Source organism: Cygnus olor, chromosome 9 (assembly GCF_009769625.2).
Source record: "Cygnus olor isolate bCygOlo1 chromosome 9, bCygOlo1.pri.v2, whole genome shotgun sequence".
Classification (NCBI taxonomy): Eukaryota; Metazoa; Chordata; class Aves; order Anseriformes; family Anatidae; genus Cygnus; species Cygnus olor.
Genome location: NC_049177.1, coordinates 2,823,075 through 2,842,123, shown reverse-complemented (window position 1 = coordinate 2,842,123; position 19,049 = coordinate 2,823,075). Strand labels below are relative to the sequence as shown.

The 19,049-nt window shown below is 36.7% G+C and overlaps 1 protein-coding gene across 1 annotated transcript in view; it reads right to left on the bottom strand.

The window, feature by feature from the left end:
• Nucleotides 1-369: 369 nt before the first annotated feature.
• The window catches only part of DNER (delta/notch like EGF repeat containing), a 121,271-nt gene continuing 102,591 nt past the window's right edge, over nt 370-19,049 (bottom strand). Inside the window, exons 9-13 of the mRNA XM_040567133.1 lie at nt 16,641-16,763; nt 14,495-14,608; nt 13,265-13,396; nt 8,193-8,439; nt 370-1,481 (exon numbers count right to left, since the gene is read on the bottom strand). Of these exons, the coding sequence (XP_040423067.1) occupies nt 1,370-1,481; nt 8,193-8,439; nt 13,265-13,396; nt 14,495-14,608; nt 16,641-16,763 (728 nt within the window). The 3' untranslated portion in view covers nt 370-1,369. The remainder of the gene's footprint in view (nt 1,482-8,192; nt 8,440-13,264; nt 13,397-14,494; nt 14,609-16,640; nt 16,764-19,049) is intronic.

Here is a 19,049-nt window from a genome sequence, read left to right as displayed (position 1 = left end):
AGAACTTTTCATTGCAGGTCATCCTAAACTAATGAGGGATTTGAACCCGAGCTTTCTCTTCCTTGACCCAATTCCTTAAACCTAAAATCAGAGAAACCTCATCACTCACCTGCCTTTATCTTGTACTGAAAGCTTAAACAGATACTTCAACAGAAATATCACATAGTTCTCCATTTCTGCCATTCTCCAAGCTAACTTTTGCTAAAATAACTTACCTTGTAAACAAAGTACTTTTTTGTTTTGTTTTTCAGGTTAACAGCTGGAATATCTTCTTAGGCATTACTTATAGCACATACATGAATGTCTTTTCAAATTTATAGACAACATTGCATTTTCAAATTAAGAAAAACAAAAGAAACAGCTCCAATCTTCACTTGATAACATTTATTCAATATTTTCTGAAATAAGCAAGAATTTTAAGAAGCCCATAAGCAATCAAATACAGCCACAAAAAAATAAAATTAAAAACAAACAAACAAAAAAAAACATACTGATCCTAAATTAGAAGCACTGTGAGAAATACACAATATTTCATGAAACAATATTGTACATCAACAACCTTAGGAAACAAACAACTCAAACCATATGCTTAGTTTACTCACAATATAAAAAACTTTAACTTTTAAAGAAAAATATAGATTCAGTCCAATTGTAGGATCTAATCCCATGCCCACTGAAGTCAATGGAAATGTTCTCATTGATTTCAATGCTTAAAGGATCATGCCCTTATTTTGCCTCAGGAGGCACTTTAATTATTATACAAGGCCTAGCCTGAATACTATTACAAAAATGTCAAACATCAACTCAAGAATATGTTCCAGCAACTTTCAGGAAATAATGGAGAAATAGGTTGTCTATCCATGCATGGAATAAGGCAAAAGCTAATTCATTCAGATTAGGAATAATAATTTTTACTAGTTTCTTTTTCACAACACAAACATTTTAGACTTTTTTAATTAATGGATATATTATATATCATATTATGCTTCACATTTTTCCTACCTCTACTTAGAAAGCTGGCACTGACATGTCATAAAGAATTCCTCATTAATTATTGTTTTCTGTTCTGTAACAACCACAAGAAACTCATCTGGGTTTAGTAATAGTGTCTACCAAGAAAAAAGCACACACTATCGTAAGCTTATAGTTTATAGAGCTCAAGGTACATTAAAATGTAATTCATCAAGTTCACAAATTCTGTTTTAAAATATTTTTCCAAACTAAAAGCTGCAGAAAATTGGTTCTTAAATATTCTACAGAAAATTTTGAAGCATCTAATGTTTTTAAATTACTTATGCTTTCTTAAAAATATTTAAATTAGGTTAGTAGCCCATCCTTTTGAAAAATAATGCAAAAAAGATACACTAGGTTACAAATCTTTTGTCTTAATCAGTGTAACCAAAGGTTTCTCATCTGGGCTGTAATCTTCATAAGCAATGGGGGTTGCATCATACATTGCAGGTCGGGATTTCTTGCCAAACCTGGAAACAAAAGAAAGCTTGTGGTGACAAACAGAAGTATGAACAAGTTAATGGCAACAACCCACTGAGTGATGGTATGCTGTGAGAAAAAAACCCAGAGAGCCTAGGTAAATTCTAAATTGTATTGCAACATTCTGGAAGTACAGATATTTAAATATCTGAACTGGAATTTCGAAAATATATGCATCAGATTAATAATAACACAATAAACAGATTGCGTATCAAAGGAATTCTGCAGGAATTCAGCTCCTGAATTCAGCAGTACCAGAATCTGGGAAGACTGTGGAAGGCGAGAGTGAAACTGATACAATTTCAACAAGGCCAGAATTTTACTTTAGAGCCCACTCTAACAACCAACATTGAGGTCAGGTCATACATATTTAAAAAAAAAAAAAAAAAGCAAATATCAGACAACCATATCACATTTGCATTTGGAAATCCAACAGCTGTGCAGTGAATTGAGTTGCAAACTGTAGACAAAGAATTAAAAAAAAAAATAATTTGAAGACTTTGCTCACCTGACATCCACTTGAGAAGCAAGTTGAAATTATCAACATTCAGCATGCTATTTGCAACACCGACAAAATTAATGGCAGTTAGGTTATTGCAATGCCACATAAACCTACCAGTCTTGCAAAGGCATCATAAGCAACAGAGTACAGAGATTTCCTGTGGCTGTATCATTGTGGCCCCAGTGCCGGCACGTCCAAAACTCATCTAGGTGCCTTTGCACTGCATAGACGATCTGTCACGCGTCTTATCATTTATTAAGATGCAGTGCTAAAATGCAACTTGCATGCAGAAACATGACTTACATGTTAAAAATGACTACAATTACAGGAATTATAAATAATGAAAAGGATTATATAAAAATGAGGCAAAAGAGTGCCAAAAACTGCCTTCCCTATGGACCTGATGCAGAGAAAAAAATATTAACATAGAAACAGAAAGACTTATTTGTATAGTGATCCAAACAAAGGATTCTTTTTATTCCCTTCCTACGTACCATGTTAACTCTGTGTTAATTTAATTTGTGCGCATTGGAAGGTGAGGTTCAGAAAATTCAGATTTTGAGGATAATATTTATATGAAAACAAACTTAACTTGATTTTCTTCCAAGATTTTCATGCAACTTCCTGACCACTCCAATTTAATTCTTGGCTATTTAAAATGATCTGGAATTGTTGATAAAACTAAAATTGCTGGAAGTATTATGATCTATCTGTTGGTAATCTCATTTTTCTAAGTATTTCAGCTGTCAATAAGGCCACACTAGATAACATTTCCATGCAGGAATGTCTGCTTTCTTCTAGTTTACTTTAGTATAGACAGGCCATGTTCCCTCATCAGCTTCATAATAGATAAATCTGTTTTTCTATATATGGGATAAAATTCCAAGGATCAAATCAAGGAATCAAGTTATGGCATCTTACCAATCAAAGGCAGCAGTAAATTCTGAATTTCTGCATCATTCTCAAGGTTTTAAAGGAAACAGAGCTTTTTCACAGACACAAATGATGATGAAAATTCTCCAGGGATTTAAGTAAAATTTTGCCTTTTTGACAGGTACAGAGAACACATGGCTTGTTGCACATGGTGAAACAGTACAAAATCTGTTCTCTTGTGTAGGTCAGAGTTGACATGTGCCCCTAATTAGAAAACACCGAGGAAAGACCACAACATATGGTAGTTGTTTGTGGCCTGGCTGAGCCATCTAACTGGTAGACCACATTGCTTTGATCAGACGGTTCAGAAGCCAGTCCCAGCTTGTAACACTAAACAGAGTTAACACAAAACTTGGAGGTCTCAAAGCAAAATTGCTAAATGGGATGTCCTAGTTCAATGGGTGTGTATCTAGTAGTGTCACACAAGGATCTGATGCTGTTGTACAGTTTAATTGATGACAAAAACATAAAACAATTGCCAATACAATCTGTAAAAACAATGATTAAAGGGGTAATAAATAGTGAAAAGATGCAGTTTCCTGCTACAAACTGCACCAGATCAATTAATAGACTGCTTACAAAAAACAAACAAACAAAAAAAACATACTAATAAATGAAAAAGACAAGTATGACCAAACACAAGATTATTCATCTATGAACAAAGATTGTACACCAGATGGCTAAACCTCAGTCCTGAGATGCACGCATACTGGAAGAAGACGGGAGGGACATGACGGATAACATTAGCTTTACCATGATACTACATCTGAAGAACAATTTTGAGTTTGGATCTATAAACAGAGCATATCAGGAGGACTGAGAAAGTTCTATGGCCTCTACATTTAGCATTGACATGACTATTCATGAGCAATGATACTGTTCCAATGTATGTATCAGAGATAATTCCTAGTGGCATAGAGAGCATGGAATTTGGAAAATACACTTGGTAATGAAACACTGAGCATAATCAACCTGTGTAACTTGCCTAAGAGACTGAGTGTTCCATGACAACTTTGGGGACATCCTACTCAACGCGGGAATTCTTCCTGGCACAGGCTGCTCCATGTTTGTCTGTCTGCAAATTCTACTTCAAGCATGGCACAGGGTTGCCTCTCCACTTCTTAGAAGGGCATTTCAAAAGATGGCTAACCATAGAGAGTCGTTAACCTCTCCAATTCCATTCAAGTAGAACTTTGAGAAAATTTATGGCCAAGCCTGAAGGAGATGATAACCTCCAACTTCTGTGAGATAGGCTGGAGTTTGGAGTGGTCCCAAAAGCAGAAGAAAGAAACCACACATTGTGACTCTGCTCAAAAACAGCAATTCATATAAGGAGACCACAAATAAGTTTAAACAAGAGAAGAAAAAGAGAGAGATCAGAAGAAAAAAATCCATACCCACAGGAGGAAGAGATTATTCTTCTCTCCACAGGAGCAGAATAATGAGAAAATAATTTCCTCTGCATTATTCACTGAAAAAAAAAAAAAAGTGCACAAGTGGTATTGTGCATTCCTTAATATAACTGAACTGTAATCCTAGAGTTTCCACAAAGCTGAGATGCTGGTAGAGGGTAAAAAAAGAGAACATACTGAAGCTCATCAGATTGAGGAAGCCTCGGATGTTGCAGTCTGACACAGCAGACTCAAACACAGGAACGTGTTCACTGCATGGAACATGCACAGGACGTGTGGTGGGGAGAAGCTTACCCTGCTGTGACAAGATGACTTAATCAGAGCCTGATGAACCAGACTCTCCAGCCCACACATACACAGAACAAGAGTCAGCATGTGGAAGTTAGAATTAAGCAAACTACACTGTAAGAAGTGCTTGGAATCTAATGCTAATGATATCAAAACACAAGAAAAATTTCCAGTAGTTCCATCTCTGCGACTGGATATCTTATGAAATCAGTATGGATGCTTTTCTAAAGTGAATGATCCAGTTTCAACAGCAGTTTCTGGTTCCTATCTAGTGAAGTCTTAGATCTGCATTAGCAAGTGGTCAATTATTTCATAACAACATTCTCTTCTGGCCTTAAAATTTATAAGCTTTAAAGATAAAATGAATAATAACTGGAGTATTTATTTACTCTCTGCATAATGAATAGTAAAGACAGTTGTGCTTCAGTTTGTTAGAATACTGTCTAGTTCTATCTGCTAATCCTAAGAACATTCACTAAAAGTAGACATTTATTAGTAACTATCCTTGATCACGTTCATTTTTGCTTACAGCAAAGCACCTTGATTAGCAGAGATCAAATTATAAAAAGTGATCAGGATAAAGATCTGCTGAGAAACCTGAACAAGTGATCTTAAAATAATTTACTGAATATGCAAGAGGCATCCACACTCCCTGGATGCCTACTGACATCGACAGAAATCTTACATTTAAAGGAAATAATCTACTCACTTTTCTCGAGACCTACATTTTCCAAAATTACTAATAACTTTTGGTATCTAACTGAGAAAGGGGGGTGATTTTCAGAAAATGCTGAGAACCTATTATTTGAAAGTCAGGTCTCTTAAATATGGTAACTGAAAATTCAGACTTGGGTATTCTTAGTATGCAGATTTGTAGTTTTATGCAAAAATAACTATAAAAGTCGTGCATCTTTTCCTGGATTGAAATGACCAAAACAGTATTTTATGTGTTCCTGAAGCCAAAATGAACACAATAATCTTCACACTAAATCTCTTTGAATTACCTGACTTGGCAGCTCTATCTTGGCTTTTTATACTGCATCCATTTTCTGAGAGTCAGAGAATTATTATTTGGAATGAAAACATTTATTTTCATTTGCATTACGTAGAAACACCTTTCCCAAGATATGGAAAGCCTTTACTGACAGGTTCCAATAACATGATTTTTAACTGCATAATATAGATCTGAACAGTCATCATGAATGCGTCCCACTTCAAAGACTTCTTTGAAAGTTATTTAACCCTTATGCAAACTTATATTTTTCTAAACTTCTGCCCTTTGTTATAAGTGGCAATTTAGTCAGAGTAATCCAGAGAGTAGTGAAAAGACCTGACCTTGCCCAATTTCTTTTTGAAAGGTTTTGTACAGGAAAACGTTTTACCATTTCCATTACCTGCCAGCAAAACTCTAAAAAGCAGGGAGAATTCATATCCAAAAGATCCTGTCTTGCTGGTATTCCTTCCCTTGGTGCCCTTGGATAGAGAGCTGCCAAATTTGCTTTGAGAAGTAATTAAGAAAACTCAGGTGTCTCCCACTGATCCTCAGGAGACCATTCCCAGTCTTTGGGAAGCGCAAAGTACCACTTCAGTGAGTAGGAACTGAACAGGAATGACACATTCTTCTCTGCTGCAGTCGTAAGAGAGGTGTTTGATTTGAAAGATTAACAATATCATTTTGCACCTTACTCTCCACCCTTGGAGATGAGCAGTACATAACAGTAGACGTGCACAAGGCCAAATAATAAAAAGCTATAAAGCTTTTTTATGGGCCATAAAGCAACTTCCTCCTCTTCCAACACACCACTGAAAGACAAACCACTTCTCAGGATGTGTATGGTGTGGAGATGCTGAGTAGAAGAGATGTAAGGCTGAGTGGCAAAGGAGACGTCAAGGGAAGAGTTGAAAGAACACTCATATTATTTAGATTGTTATGTTAAATAAACTATACACAACTGTCTTTTTAAAACATTTACTGGCTGACATGTGTTGACAATGAACAAATGTTTTAGCGTAAATCTAGTTGGAACAGTTTAAAGAGCTACTTCCCAAAGCTGCGATGTGATTAACTGAGCCTGTGGGAATTCCTCATCTATTTCAGATAACTTAGAAAACTTCAGTGCTGGTACAAATTAACCTACTTAATTTGCACTGAAACAGAAATAGAGCATTCAGAAAATGAATTACCAGCAATCACCAACCAACACGCACACATTTCTCCATGTCACTGCACAGGAACATGTCTCCCTCCATTCTTTTAAAAGCATTTTAATGGTAACATATATGAATGCTTTTGTTGGAATTCAAAGTGATCTTGACAAATTGAAGAAATGGGAAAAAGAAACAAGAAAAATTAAAGATCTACCCTATTAAGAGAGATGTCAGAAAAAATAACACTGGCTAGGAAGCAACATGGCAGAAAGGATCTTGGGGGTGAGGAAGGGGTCTAACAGGTCACAAAATTAAAACATCCCTAGTGTAATGCTAATTTAAAAAAAAAAAAAAGTTTCATTTTCAAATGTATGAACAGTAATGACATAATTAAGATACAGGAGGTGATTGCTTAGTTTGTTTGGCACAGGTAAAGCTTCAGCTGGAGAACTATTTCCAGTTTTGGGGACCATCCTTCAAAAAAGAAAAGACAATCCAGAACACGTGACAGAGAACCAGCAAAGAAGCTGACATGATCCAGGAGGAGATACTGAAAGAATGGGTTAGCTTAGTCTGTGAATTAAAAAAGTAGTTCTGCTTTGTTTAGAGGGAAAGGGAGTAATGGAAGGAGGGAAACCTGATTTACATGATTACCAGAAAAAGAATGGTGATAAATTATTGTCCATGACAACCCGAAGAGCAGTAAGAAAGAAGTGGCCTAATTCATAGAAAAGAAAATCTAGGTTGGATTTTGGGAACGCCCTTTCTAACTCTAGAAACCTCCAAAGGACTTGAATAAAGAAAATTATTGGCATGGAGCTAGATATAATTAATGCTACATCAGTACAATAGCTTGCACTGCAGCTGTTGAATCCATTCCAGCCCTACTTTTGTATTATTCTGACACCCGATGCCCTGGCTTGCCAGTGCTCCATTAAAATTAAATGTCAAGAGATTACAATCTCTAGAAAAGCAAGTAAGAAAGATCCTCATCTGGAGGCAAACAGGGGCACAAAAAATCAGTGATTTGAAAAGAGTCTCACTGAATAGTCTGGTAAATTAGTCATAAAATCAACAAGTGGCTTTGCTGTCTAATCAAATTATTTGTGTGCATCTGTTAAAGAGTATTTACATCCCCCAAAAAACTTACAGGCTAGGAACTGCATCTGTCTCTCATCACCAGTCACACCAAATAAGCTCAGAATAACTCCCACTGTCTTCAAGGAGTTGTGCTGGATTATCATACTTGAGCTGAGAACAGAATAGGGATCAAAAAGAACAAGGAGCAATGCCTGTGATCCTGTCTTTTCACAACAAAGCAGCCCATTCTCTGCCAGCAGTGGTTAGCTACAATACGCATGGACTGAAATTACGTATCATAACAGATTTTTGTTAAAGTTACCATCCCCAGAACAAACCTGGCATGTCGGATAGAAGCAATTGCATTACTGAATTCACTGTCGATGCTTCTGCAATTGTAAAATTCTTCATAGGCTGGCCTGGAAGAGCCTTGGTATTCAATGCGGCTGATGCGACATATTCCCACAATCAGAATGATCAGCATCAGGACAAACGCTACGCAAAGAGCCCCAATTATGATGTAGAGGGAGTGACGAGGCATGTTTGTTAGACTCTCTGCCATATGCCCAGACTTCCACTGCAGATCTGCCAATGAGAAATAAAAGGTATAATTAGTATTTTGTAGTATTAAATAGTATTTTTATAGTATTAAATAGTATTTTATATCCTTCCTGCTGAATAGAATTATTTTATTATATTGACTTTCCATATTTTTGTGCAGGCTTTTGAAGCCAGAAATATGTAATATGACAATATTACCAGAAGCCAGAAATATGATAATACAGGTCTAGGAGTTCCTTCCTATGTGTAGGCATGATGCTTTGCTCAAGAAACCTATTACATTTTGCACTAACATCTTCCAACTTCATTCTGCCAAAGACCTTATGTTTGGGATTCACTTTTTGAATGATGTGTGGTAAGACTTGGAAGATTTTGGTTTTGGAACACATTTGGACGTGAACATGTTTGGGTCCTTCCACATAAAATTGTTGTGCTCAAGAAAAACTGTGCCTCTTTCATTCTTCTTGTAAGGTGTATAGTGCTCTGGAAAGCTCCAGAAGGCTGATACGCATTAGAGAATCATCTATAGAGAACCATCATTTCAAGGACAAAAAGGGCATTTCATAAAACTGAGCCCACTAGAGTCTTCTCTCGAGCATAATTTCCCTGAGAGGTCTCAAAGCAGACCTTAAAGTAATGCTAATCTAGAAGAGGCTTCTTGCATTTAAATATTCCAAACCTTTTTTTTTTTTTTTTTTTTTATTCTTGATATTCAAACTATCATCTATCAATGCCAGACTAGAAAAAAAAAATCCTCAGAGTAAGGTAGGGAGAAAGCCTGAAAGTTTGACATGTGGGATTCATCTGGGCAGAGTTTGAAGAAATGACTGCTTTTTGTTTACAATAGTAAAGGGCTGTCCTGATGCACCCCTGCACTTGGACTTGCTTAGACTTTTTGTTCGCAAATGTGAGCTGAGTTTACAGGACCCCTTGTTTGTGTTATCTTCCTCAGAGATCAGTGAAGTTTTGATCAGCTTGAATCATTCAGGGATTTAATGTTTCTGAAGTGCTGTTACTGCAATTTGCTCAGTCAGGCTCTGAGGAGTGAATGCAGCTGTGCTCTGTGCAGTTTGGGATGGGTTTCTATTTTTGTTCTGCAGCACATTCGTCACACATGGTGGGTTCTGTCAGGTTGTCAGACTAAGCCAAATCAGATCTAATGTGAGCAGATATATGGGAAGACGGTTCTGATTTAGACTCTGTGTCTTCCATCTCTGGATGATAAGTATGAGAGATATTTCCTCCTTTCTTCTCCAGCAGATAAAAATACAAAGATTAACAGCTCATACTCCAAAGATTAGAAAGAACATATGACAGCTCAAAATTACTGTATTTTCAGTTGTCATAGTAATATTAATAAAATTAATTAAGAATTAGATTTCAATGAGCACCATACAGTCTGCACTACAAATACTTTTTAATATTAGTACTCAAGCAACCACATGGCTTGGCTTACCTTGGTAACCACATTAATAATTAAGAAGTGGCAAAGGTTATGATATTAACAAGTAACCAGCAGGCATTAGAGAATTCATGAGAGATGTTTTGTAGCATTTTTACACTGAATGCTCCATTAGCTTTTTAGGCAAATACAGTTCATCTTGAAAAGAAAAATCTACTCTTTATAATTAAGATCAATTTAATCCTAATTGATCAGTATTGCTAACACTGGTAAGAACAATAAGATGATATAATAAATATCACAGTTCACCTAGGCACATTACATTTCACTTGACTGTTTTTTTGTATATACAGCACTTGAAAATTAAAGAGTGCAGTTTGACAAAAAGATAACCCTGAAATCCTACTAGGGTAGTCACTTCAAGCCCATAAAACAGACAGTGGAAAAAACTGGGAACTACTAACAGCAATTACAGAGTTTTTCCAGGAAAAAAAATGTACATCAGTACATCAGTCTCTTTCATGCTTCATGGCTAGTAACAGAAAATCACCTAAGATAAAATGTGATCCACCCAGTCAAATGACTCCTGCAGCCCCGACTGTTCCCCTTTTCAGCAGCCTGAAGCCTGGCTTTATCCTGTCTTTTTCCAGCATTCAGAGGGATGGTCCAGTGAGGAAGCCAGTGCACAGGGTTTAAATTTAATTTCCAATACGATATTAACCATTATGCACAAAATGCTGAAGCAATATGATAAATATTTCAAGGGGCTATGGAGAGACTAACAGAAGCAGAAATACCAAAAGATTCAATCTTTAGAGGTGGACAGGAATCCAACGCACTGCTGACTGAACTCCAGTGAGTCCAGATGTACTGCACCAGATTAGAAAAGAGCTGGAAATGGCCTTTCTATTTCTGGACATGATCAGGATTGGGTTCGGAACAGCTGGATAACTCAGTGCAGGAGAGAGCCAGCACAAAGAACTTCCTGGGGATACACAGTTCTGTAGAAAAATCTGCAGATCAAAATGCTTTCAAATCCTTCTGCAAAGTGATTTCTTCAAAACTCAGTCCCTGTCTATTTGCATAATCCTTTATGTACCTGTTAAAATCCAGGCGGTTTAGGAAACCTTCCACAGCTTTGGGTATAAGCCACTGCATTGATTAGAGAGGCTGCATGTCCATACTTAGATCTGACTGTTGTGAAGCATCACAGGGCCCCATAACAACACAGCACTTTACTTTGATGCTGTTTCAAAGTAACTAATAGCAAGGGAATGTGTGACGTTTGCTGATGTTATGCTTATTGAAGAAACTTTTGGTAACCCTCAAATTTTAAATTTAATTGTCCTTCAAAATATATCTCTGCATGACTATGCAAAGATTTTTTTTCCTGTTTTCACTCCTTAAAGGCTAATCCAAACCAGAAATTTTAGACTGCATTTTTAATATCTGCTACGTTATTATTACATATGTACACTCTAGTAGCTGTCCTGATTTGTTTGAAAAAAACAATTTTAACCTCTTCAGTTGAGAGCAATTGCCATGAAAAATACTATATGATTTTTTTCCCCAAATATTGAGATGGAAATAAAAGGTCCAGTATTTCTGGTTGAGAATCAGACTTGCAGTATTATCAATGCCAGTTAACTTAGATAATTCTCTGCCTCCTGATACTGCAAGCACAGGATAAAAGAAAAATCAGCTAGTGAAAGGTTTAAAACAGCAACAACTATGTGCTATTGCTCCTTCCCATCATTTAAACTTACATAGTTTATACGTGTGTAATGAGCAGAAACACCAGGTTCCTGAGCAGCAGACAAGGCCACTGCGATTCAAGTATAAGCAGATGCTATGTGTAGAGAAATATGCACTAAGCAGAGACATCTCCTCCCTCAAGAGAATGAAATTTCAAGCATAGTTTTATCCACTCTCCCTCTGGCCAACTTACTAATGGGGTCAGAAAGGAATTGGTGTTGACTATTCACAGATGTAAGCCTGAACCTCACCTGCCTTACACAGTGCTTAGGGGCATGCATCCCTTACAGGGGCAAGCAGGAATAGTTGAGCAGCTGGGCAATAGAAAAGGTTCCTTCCACCTTCTGCTTCACCCATCTTCCCATGCGTTTACACCAGGTATATGTGGTACAAAGAGCCAAACTTAGTGACTGTAGGGCAACAGAATAGAATAGAAATAAACTTAAAAAGCAGTTGATATGTTTAAGTAATGTGTAAGTAGAGAGAGAAGTTTCATATCCTCCTTGTGGAAGTGAGATAAGGAAAACATTTTTTATTCCATCCTTTATGTAGGCATTTTCTCATGAGTGCACAATAGGAGTTTTCTGAGTCCTGAGTCCCTTCTGTTTATTTTTTTTAATATGTGGCATATCACTGCAACATTAGCTGTGCTAACAGGTGTAAATCCCCCCACAGAAACGTGTGTATCTGTGTAATATCTCGAGGGGATCCATGAGCACAGTATCTGAGCATTGAAGCAGTTAAATACATGGCTAAACTTTCTAATAAAGAAGACATCTGAAGCCCAAGAACAAGTCATCAGCGAAATCCAAAGCAGCTCTCAAAGCAGCAGAAATAATGAAGTCTAATTTCTGTTTTAAATCATCCACAATTAGACTTTAGTGTGAGTTTACGCTAAAGCTTTTTCCTTGGTAAGAAGGATTACACTGGAGCTGTTACTAGACCCAACCCCAGAACCTCTGTAAGTCTTACTAAATGTTAGGAAATACTTTGTTCTGGAGACCTTTACCTTTCTAACAAACCTAGTGGAAATTGGCCTAAAGTTAGAAAAATTCATCCTGAAAAAGATAATGACAGCATGCATACATCAGTCAGCAGAATTACACAGGATTTTTTTCCTTAGGTAAGCAAGTTCAAAGCAGTTTTTCAGAAACATTGCTGGAACTGCAGGTGCTCAGAAGTTGCTGCCAGTCTGTTAGCACCTTGCTTATGGCTCTATGGAAATATCCTTTACACAAGGCGAGTATGAAAACAAGCTCTGAAGCATACATGCAATTAAAAGGCAAACTGCTTAGTGCCCAACTGTGAGACAGCATCTTTGACAATCTGGTCCAGCACCTCAACCAAGCAGGGTGCCCAGAAACAGAATTTTCTATCTTCCATAGACACTTTTGAACAGTTACAGTCTCACCTTCATCCAAATCAACCTTATGCTTCATCCCTATCATCCAAATCTGGTTCAGCATTTTCCTCTAAAACACATTTAACAGAATTTTGATGATTTACAGATGATTTAGAGTGCAGCAGACAGATATTTAGAGACAAGTGAAAATTTCTGTAACGTCTGTATCACTTTTAGAAGTTTTTAGGACAACTACATAGCTATATATATATAAAACTTTTGTAAAGTTTTTACAAACTTTACTATATATATAATTTTAAAAAGTTCTATAAAGTTTTTACAAAACTTACGTATTTCACAGTTTGCACCAACCCATCCATGTGGACAATGGCAGGTGTAACCACTGGGCTGATCTATGCAAGTTCCAGCATGATGACAGGGGTTGCTGTCACAGTCATTAATATCAATTTCACATTCTTCACCTTATATCATGGAGAAAAAGAAAAAAAGTCTATATAGCAGCTGTTTATCAGGTATGACATCAATGTCATTTGATTTTTCTCTAACTGCATAACGCCTTGTAGCTCAATAGCATCTTTATTCTCAGAACATCAAAGTATTCCATAATGTTTCAAGAAGTCAGTCTCACAGAACCCCTAAAAAAGAAATATCCTCATTCAAACAGGTGAAAACAAAGCCTGAGGGCTAAGTGACTCGACTGACCTCACTTAGATTATCCGTCTCCCCTTTCTTTAAATATGAGTTCCTTCCAAAGTAAATGTGATATAACAATTTGCTATATATATATATATATCCTGAAGTGCTAGAGTAATTATAATATAGGTAATCATTGCCTCTGAGAAACAGCCATTTTGCAAGAGAAAGCTAAGTCTATTTTTTTTTTTTTAATGGCCTTTAACAAGCGCAGAACAAAGAGCACCATTTGATCTACAAAAAGGCTATGAATAGGTTCATCTATTCCTATGACTCGCCTATTACCTTATATGACTAACAGAATATCAGGTTGCAAATTATTTTGACAGCAGATATTTGGATTACACCAATCATGTCAATTTAAATACAAGGCCAAAGGATTAAACGGGCTGCTTACCATTACTCTGAAAGTGCAAATTGATTTGTAACAAGCACTTTAGGGCTTTTAGCAATTGCATATTCAGGTAACAGAATGAGTTGTTTCTTCAGCTCACAGTAACTAATAGGTCAAGGTTAAAACATCCTCCAGTTTCAACAGTGTCCAATTAGTATAGCAGCTTACCTGAAATTCTTCAAATATGTTATTTTTAAAATGCAATCTAGTCTCAAGCAGAAATGTCAGAAGGCATATTAAATAGCTCTTAGCCTAGTGAATTCTCTTTAGCCATAGATTTTTTTTTTGCTGCAAAATTTTTAAAGTTCAAAGCAGCTGCAAGTAATATCAATAACTTTTCATTCTCACTAGACTGATTACAATTCACCAATGTCCAAATTAATTTGTTTCCTTAAAGAGATGCTGTCTTATATGGTATTTGTGTTGGATACCGCAAACACTGACATCCTGTGTAATATACAAATTAACTTGCCTGCATATCCAGGTGCACAAATACACGTAGCATTCAGTCCTTCACTGTCACAAGTGCCACCATTCTGACAGTTGATGTTAATGCAAGGGTCTTTGTATAATTCACAGTGCCTTCCTGAAAGGGAAAAATTAGTAACTGCTGTTAACTTTACCCACGCTAACAGTCTGAAGTCAGAACAGGCAATAACTTCATCTGGATGAGCACAACAATGTCCAGCTATCAAGCCTACCATAAAACCAAAGCCCTGTATTTTATGCTGGCTAAACTTTTAACGCACGTGCTTCCCTTCTGACCCACCAAGGGAGGTAGGGAAGTTTCTGCTACCAAGAACTGCTGGAGTTTCTATGAAAAACCAATGGTACAATAAAGCATAATCTGATCAGCTATGTAAAATTCCTCAATATTATACATATCGTATAATACATTATTCATTATTTATTATATTTGTTTTTATATTATATGTTATATATATGATATTATTCCTCAATATATTATTTGAACAATAATCATCTTCAGTAGTAATGTGATGTAAGAATTTCTTTAATAGGCATTCTGATGCCTCTGAGTGACTTTTGCAGGACACTGAGGAGTACGGCTAAGTCAATAAGAGGAGACATTAATTTATTCAAATTTATACCTATAAGTAAACACCTGATTTACTCAGCTTCTTGCCACTACTCCTGCAGCACAGCAGCAGAAGCCAGCATAGCCAGAAGCCCACCCATGCATGCTGGCCTATGCTGCAGTCCAGAGCAGTGCTAACAGCCTGGAGCCCACGCAGGGGAAGGCAGAGGGTGCGGAGGCAGGATTGGGGACTGCAGACAGGGGCAGGTGTTGGTAAAATTGAAGCCCACATAATATCTTGAGCTGGTTACCTCTGCTGCATTCATTAGTGTCACTGAATACCTTAAGTATGGAATGAAGGAAGCTCAGTTATCAGGAAAAACTGTTCAGAGGACCAGGTCCCCTGCGTTCATTTGAAGCACAATGTGCTGAAAACACAGTGCTCTCACTTGCATGTACACGATGGCTGAAAACAGAATATGAAGTCATAACATTATGGTTAAGTGCTCTTTAAACTGTCATGAAAAGCTGAGGGTCATTTCCTCACTAAGCCTCTAAAATGATGAATTTTTTATTGTCCAAGAAAAGTGCAATCACCAGCATGAAAAGAAGCTGTGAGTGAGTGTTACTTATCAACACAGATAAGGATTGATACTCTTAACGAGAAAAATGCTGGGATAATGTTCCACAGAACATAGTCATCCAATGTAAAATATATTTATTTTTAATAGCAATGATATATAAATTCAAAAATTTCTCACAGCATGATTCAAAACAGAATACACAAAACAAAGTAGCATTTAGTCCTCCATAAAGGGATGTATCGCAGAGAGCCAATATGTGCTACGCTGTCTAAAACTGAAATCTATTTCAAGATAAAAAAAATTTCTACAGCCGAACACATACTTTTCTGCTGTATTTGATAAATTACTTATGAAAAACTGAAGACAGATTCCATTCAAATATATCCAGGACTACATGTGGTTAACAGGAGAAATCACAGAACTACTGCTGTCTCTGGGCTTTACAGTCTTCTAAATGAACAACCAGAATAAAAACTTTCATTTTTTCTCCTTTATGCTGATCTGTTTCAAATACTGATATTTTAGTACTGTGCTTTTATCTCCCTTCACTAGGAAAATACAAAATAAGATTTAGAAAGACCTCCTTACAATGTCTCCCAAGAATAGCTGATGAAAAATTTTATTTAACAGTTATGACGTCTTTTAGAAACGTACCACTTTCTAACATGTCTTAAAAACAGCTTTAAATAAATAAATAAATAAATAAAAGAAGGGGAAGGGGAAGAGAAGTAATACCTAAGAAGAACAGACAAACTATTTGTCCCCATTACAAGGGCATACATTTGTCACATGATTAACTACACAGGTCAGCAACATCTGAATGACTCACTTGAATAAAGACTATGGGATCAGGATCTACGTTAGAGTTTGTTTCTGTTAATTTCACATGTGGGTTTTCTTTCTGCTCAATCGAGGATATTTTGTATCTGTTTGTAGCAGAACCTATTATAAGAAACACATAGAACAATTCAAAGAACAAGAGGCAAAAACCATTTTACCTTCATATTCAGCAAGACACGCACACTCATAGCTATTGACGAGGTCTCTGCAGGTGGCTCCATTCTGGCAGGGTGCAGAAAGGCATTCATTATATTCCTCTTCACAGTAAAGGCCGTGGTAACCTAAATCATGTGAAGAGGAAATAAAACTATCTATGAAACACTTCCCAGTAAAAATTAACAACTAAGTCTCTACAGATTGCAGGCAGACATGTGTTAATTGAAATATACTGTACAGACAGATGCATGTTAAGACATTGATTTTAAGGACAATTGATTTTTAATTTTGATTTAAAAAAAAAAAAAAAAAACAGGAAGCACAATTTTCTGAGAGATGCCCCAGACACTCCCGATGCGATGAACCACAGCAAGGCAGTAAGCACCCAGGCAGCTGGCCAAGGCTGCTACGGGCAATGCAAACAACTGCACTCTGCAAAATGGAATAATCTATTATCTACATGTCTTTGAGTTTTCTTGAATCCTTGCATCAAAGAGGCTTTTCATCAAAGAGGTGATAACTGTATAACTGTAGTTAGAATGATAATATTTTATATATTTCAACTTTAATGCTGTACTATGTCAAAACAATTTAGAAGCATCGAGATACATTATTTTTATGGTATTCACAAGTAGTAGGCAGGTATTGTGGTCTGAAGAAAATAGGAGCACAAGAGATGTTCAAGACCTGCTAATAGCCACTTACTAAGTCAATTCTATCATGAAATAAGAAATAAGGAATTAATCTGCTTGAAATAATGCTTTTCTTATGATTCAGCTTATCATATGATCATTAGTTTTAACAGTAGTTGAAATGACTTTCTAGATATAGTAGATAAGGTCAAAGCAATACCTATTCTTAAGCAACAACAAATTAGTACAGTATAAAAATGGAAATAAACCAACTGCAATGCTATCTCTTGATTATATTGGTTACTTAGGATTAAATACGAAGAATCGTAAGCCTGCTCATTTTGAAGACAATTATATTTGTTACCTTAGCTTATTTAATTCCTCTTCAATAAACCCAGGTTATACTTCTACTAATGAAAAGCTTCGTCTCTTCTGCCTTCTACTTATTACTTTTTTTTTCCTTTATTTTTTTTCAAGTAGGGGCTTTCCAGCTCCAGAAACAATATCTACGTTTGTAGGTAATTAATCCATCAACAGGCAGTTGAAACAGGCAGTTTCAAATACGCTTTCATATTAAAAACACTATTTCACAAAGAACAAGCATACAGAAAAGATATGTCGTGATACATTAACACTACATAAAGCTACTCTTCCAACCCCTACCATGGATTAATTTAGGTTAAACCAGTTAAACATTTAATCTTCCTAACTCATCATAGCCGATATTTCCCTCTTGACCTTTTGTTAGCACGATGCAATACCGTAAATATGTACTTGTAATCTATAATACAATGCTGTGCATGGGAACACAGTTTATGTTTTTTCAAATCTTGATTTACATGCTACATACAACTATAAAAGCAGCAGATGAATGAGTATACCATGAATACAGATGCTAAGGGCATGGATAAAGATGCCAAAAAGGCCGAACTACAATGTGTAGATGTTTCAGAGCAATTTTACTTTCTCAGATAGTCTCTAGGTTGCAAAAGCTTGCAGATATGAAGTGAGGATATCTTTCAAGAAGAAGGAACCAAAAAGAGGGGCAGATTCTCATCTTAGTAAGGGGCAACCTATATTCACTCTCCTAGTCTAAACTTTTCCCCAAATTGTCACAGAACCACAGAAAATAGGACAAACGGCACCTCCAGACACCATTTCTCTCCCTCTCATCCCATTACGTATAATTAAAAATAAGGCTTCCTGAAGATACACCAGATATTAGTACTACACAAGATATGTACACAGTATCATGGTTTTGCACACAATTACCTTTCAATAGTCCATAGTTGGATGAGCAGCTTACTAAGAAACACTTCAGAACCACTTTGTCAGAAGCTGCTAGCCAGGCACCACAGAACTGATGAGCTAAGTGCTACCCTCCTTCCTCTGCTTGCAGGTCAAGAACCGGTGCTTGCCACGTATCCCATACTTTTCACCCTTCCCAGGGACCAGAATCCTTGAAAATCCTTGCCCGCTCCCGAAAACCCACGGGAAACGTGGCATCACCTTACATGAAAGGCACGGTGCACAGGGAGGGAAAGGTGCTTTCAGTCTCCATGACAAGGCACATCTCGCCCATGCATGGTCCCCCCTCACCGCCAGCCCCACGCTTTTAAATTGTACTCGTATATAAACCATGTATGATGTTGAATGCATACATATGTCTTCAAAAAGGCTACAGAAGAATGCTTGTATCTTTTATCAAAGAATTAAGATGGAAATGGGAGAATTTTTCAGAGATAGCTTCAGAATAACAGGTTCTAGTAGGGTTGTTTC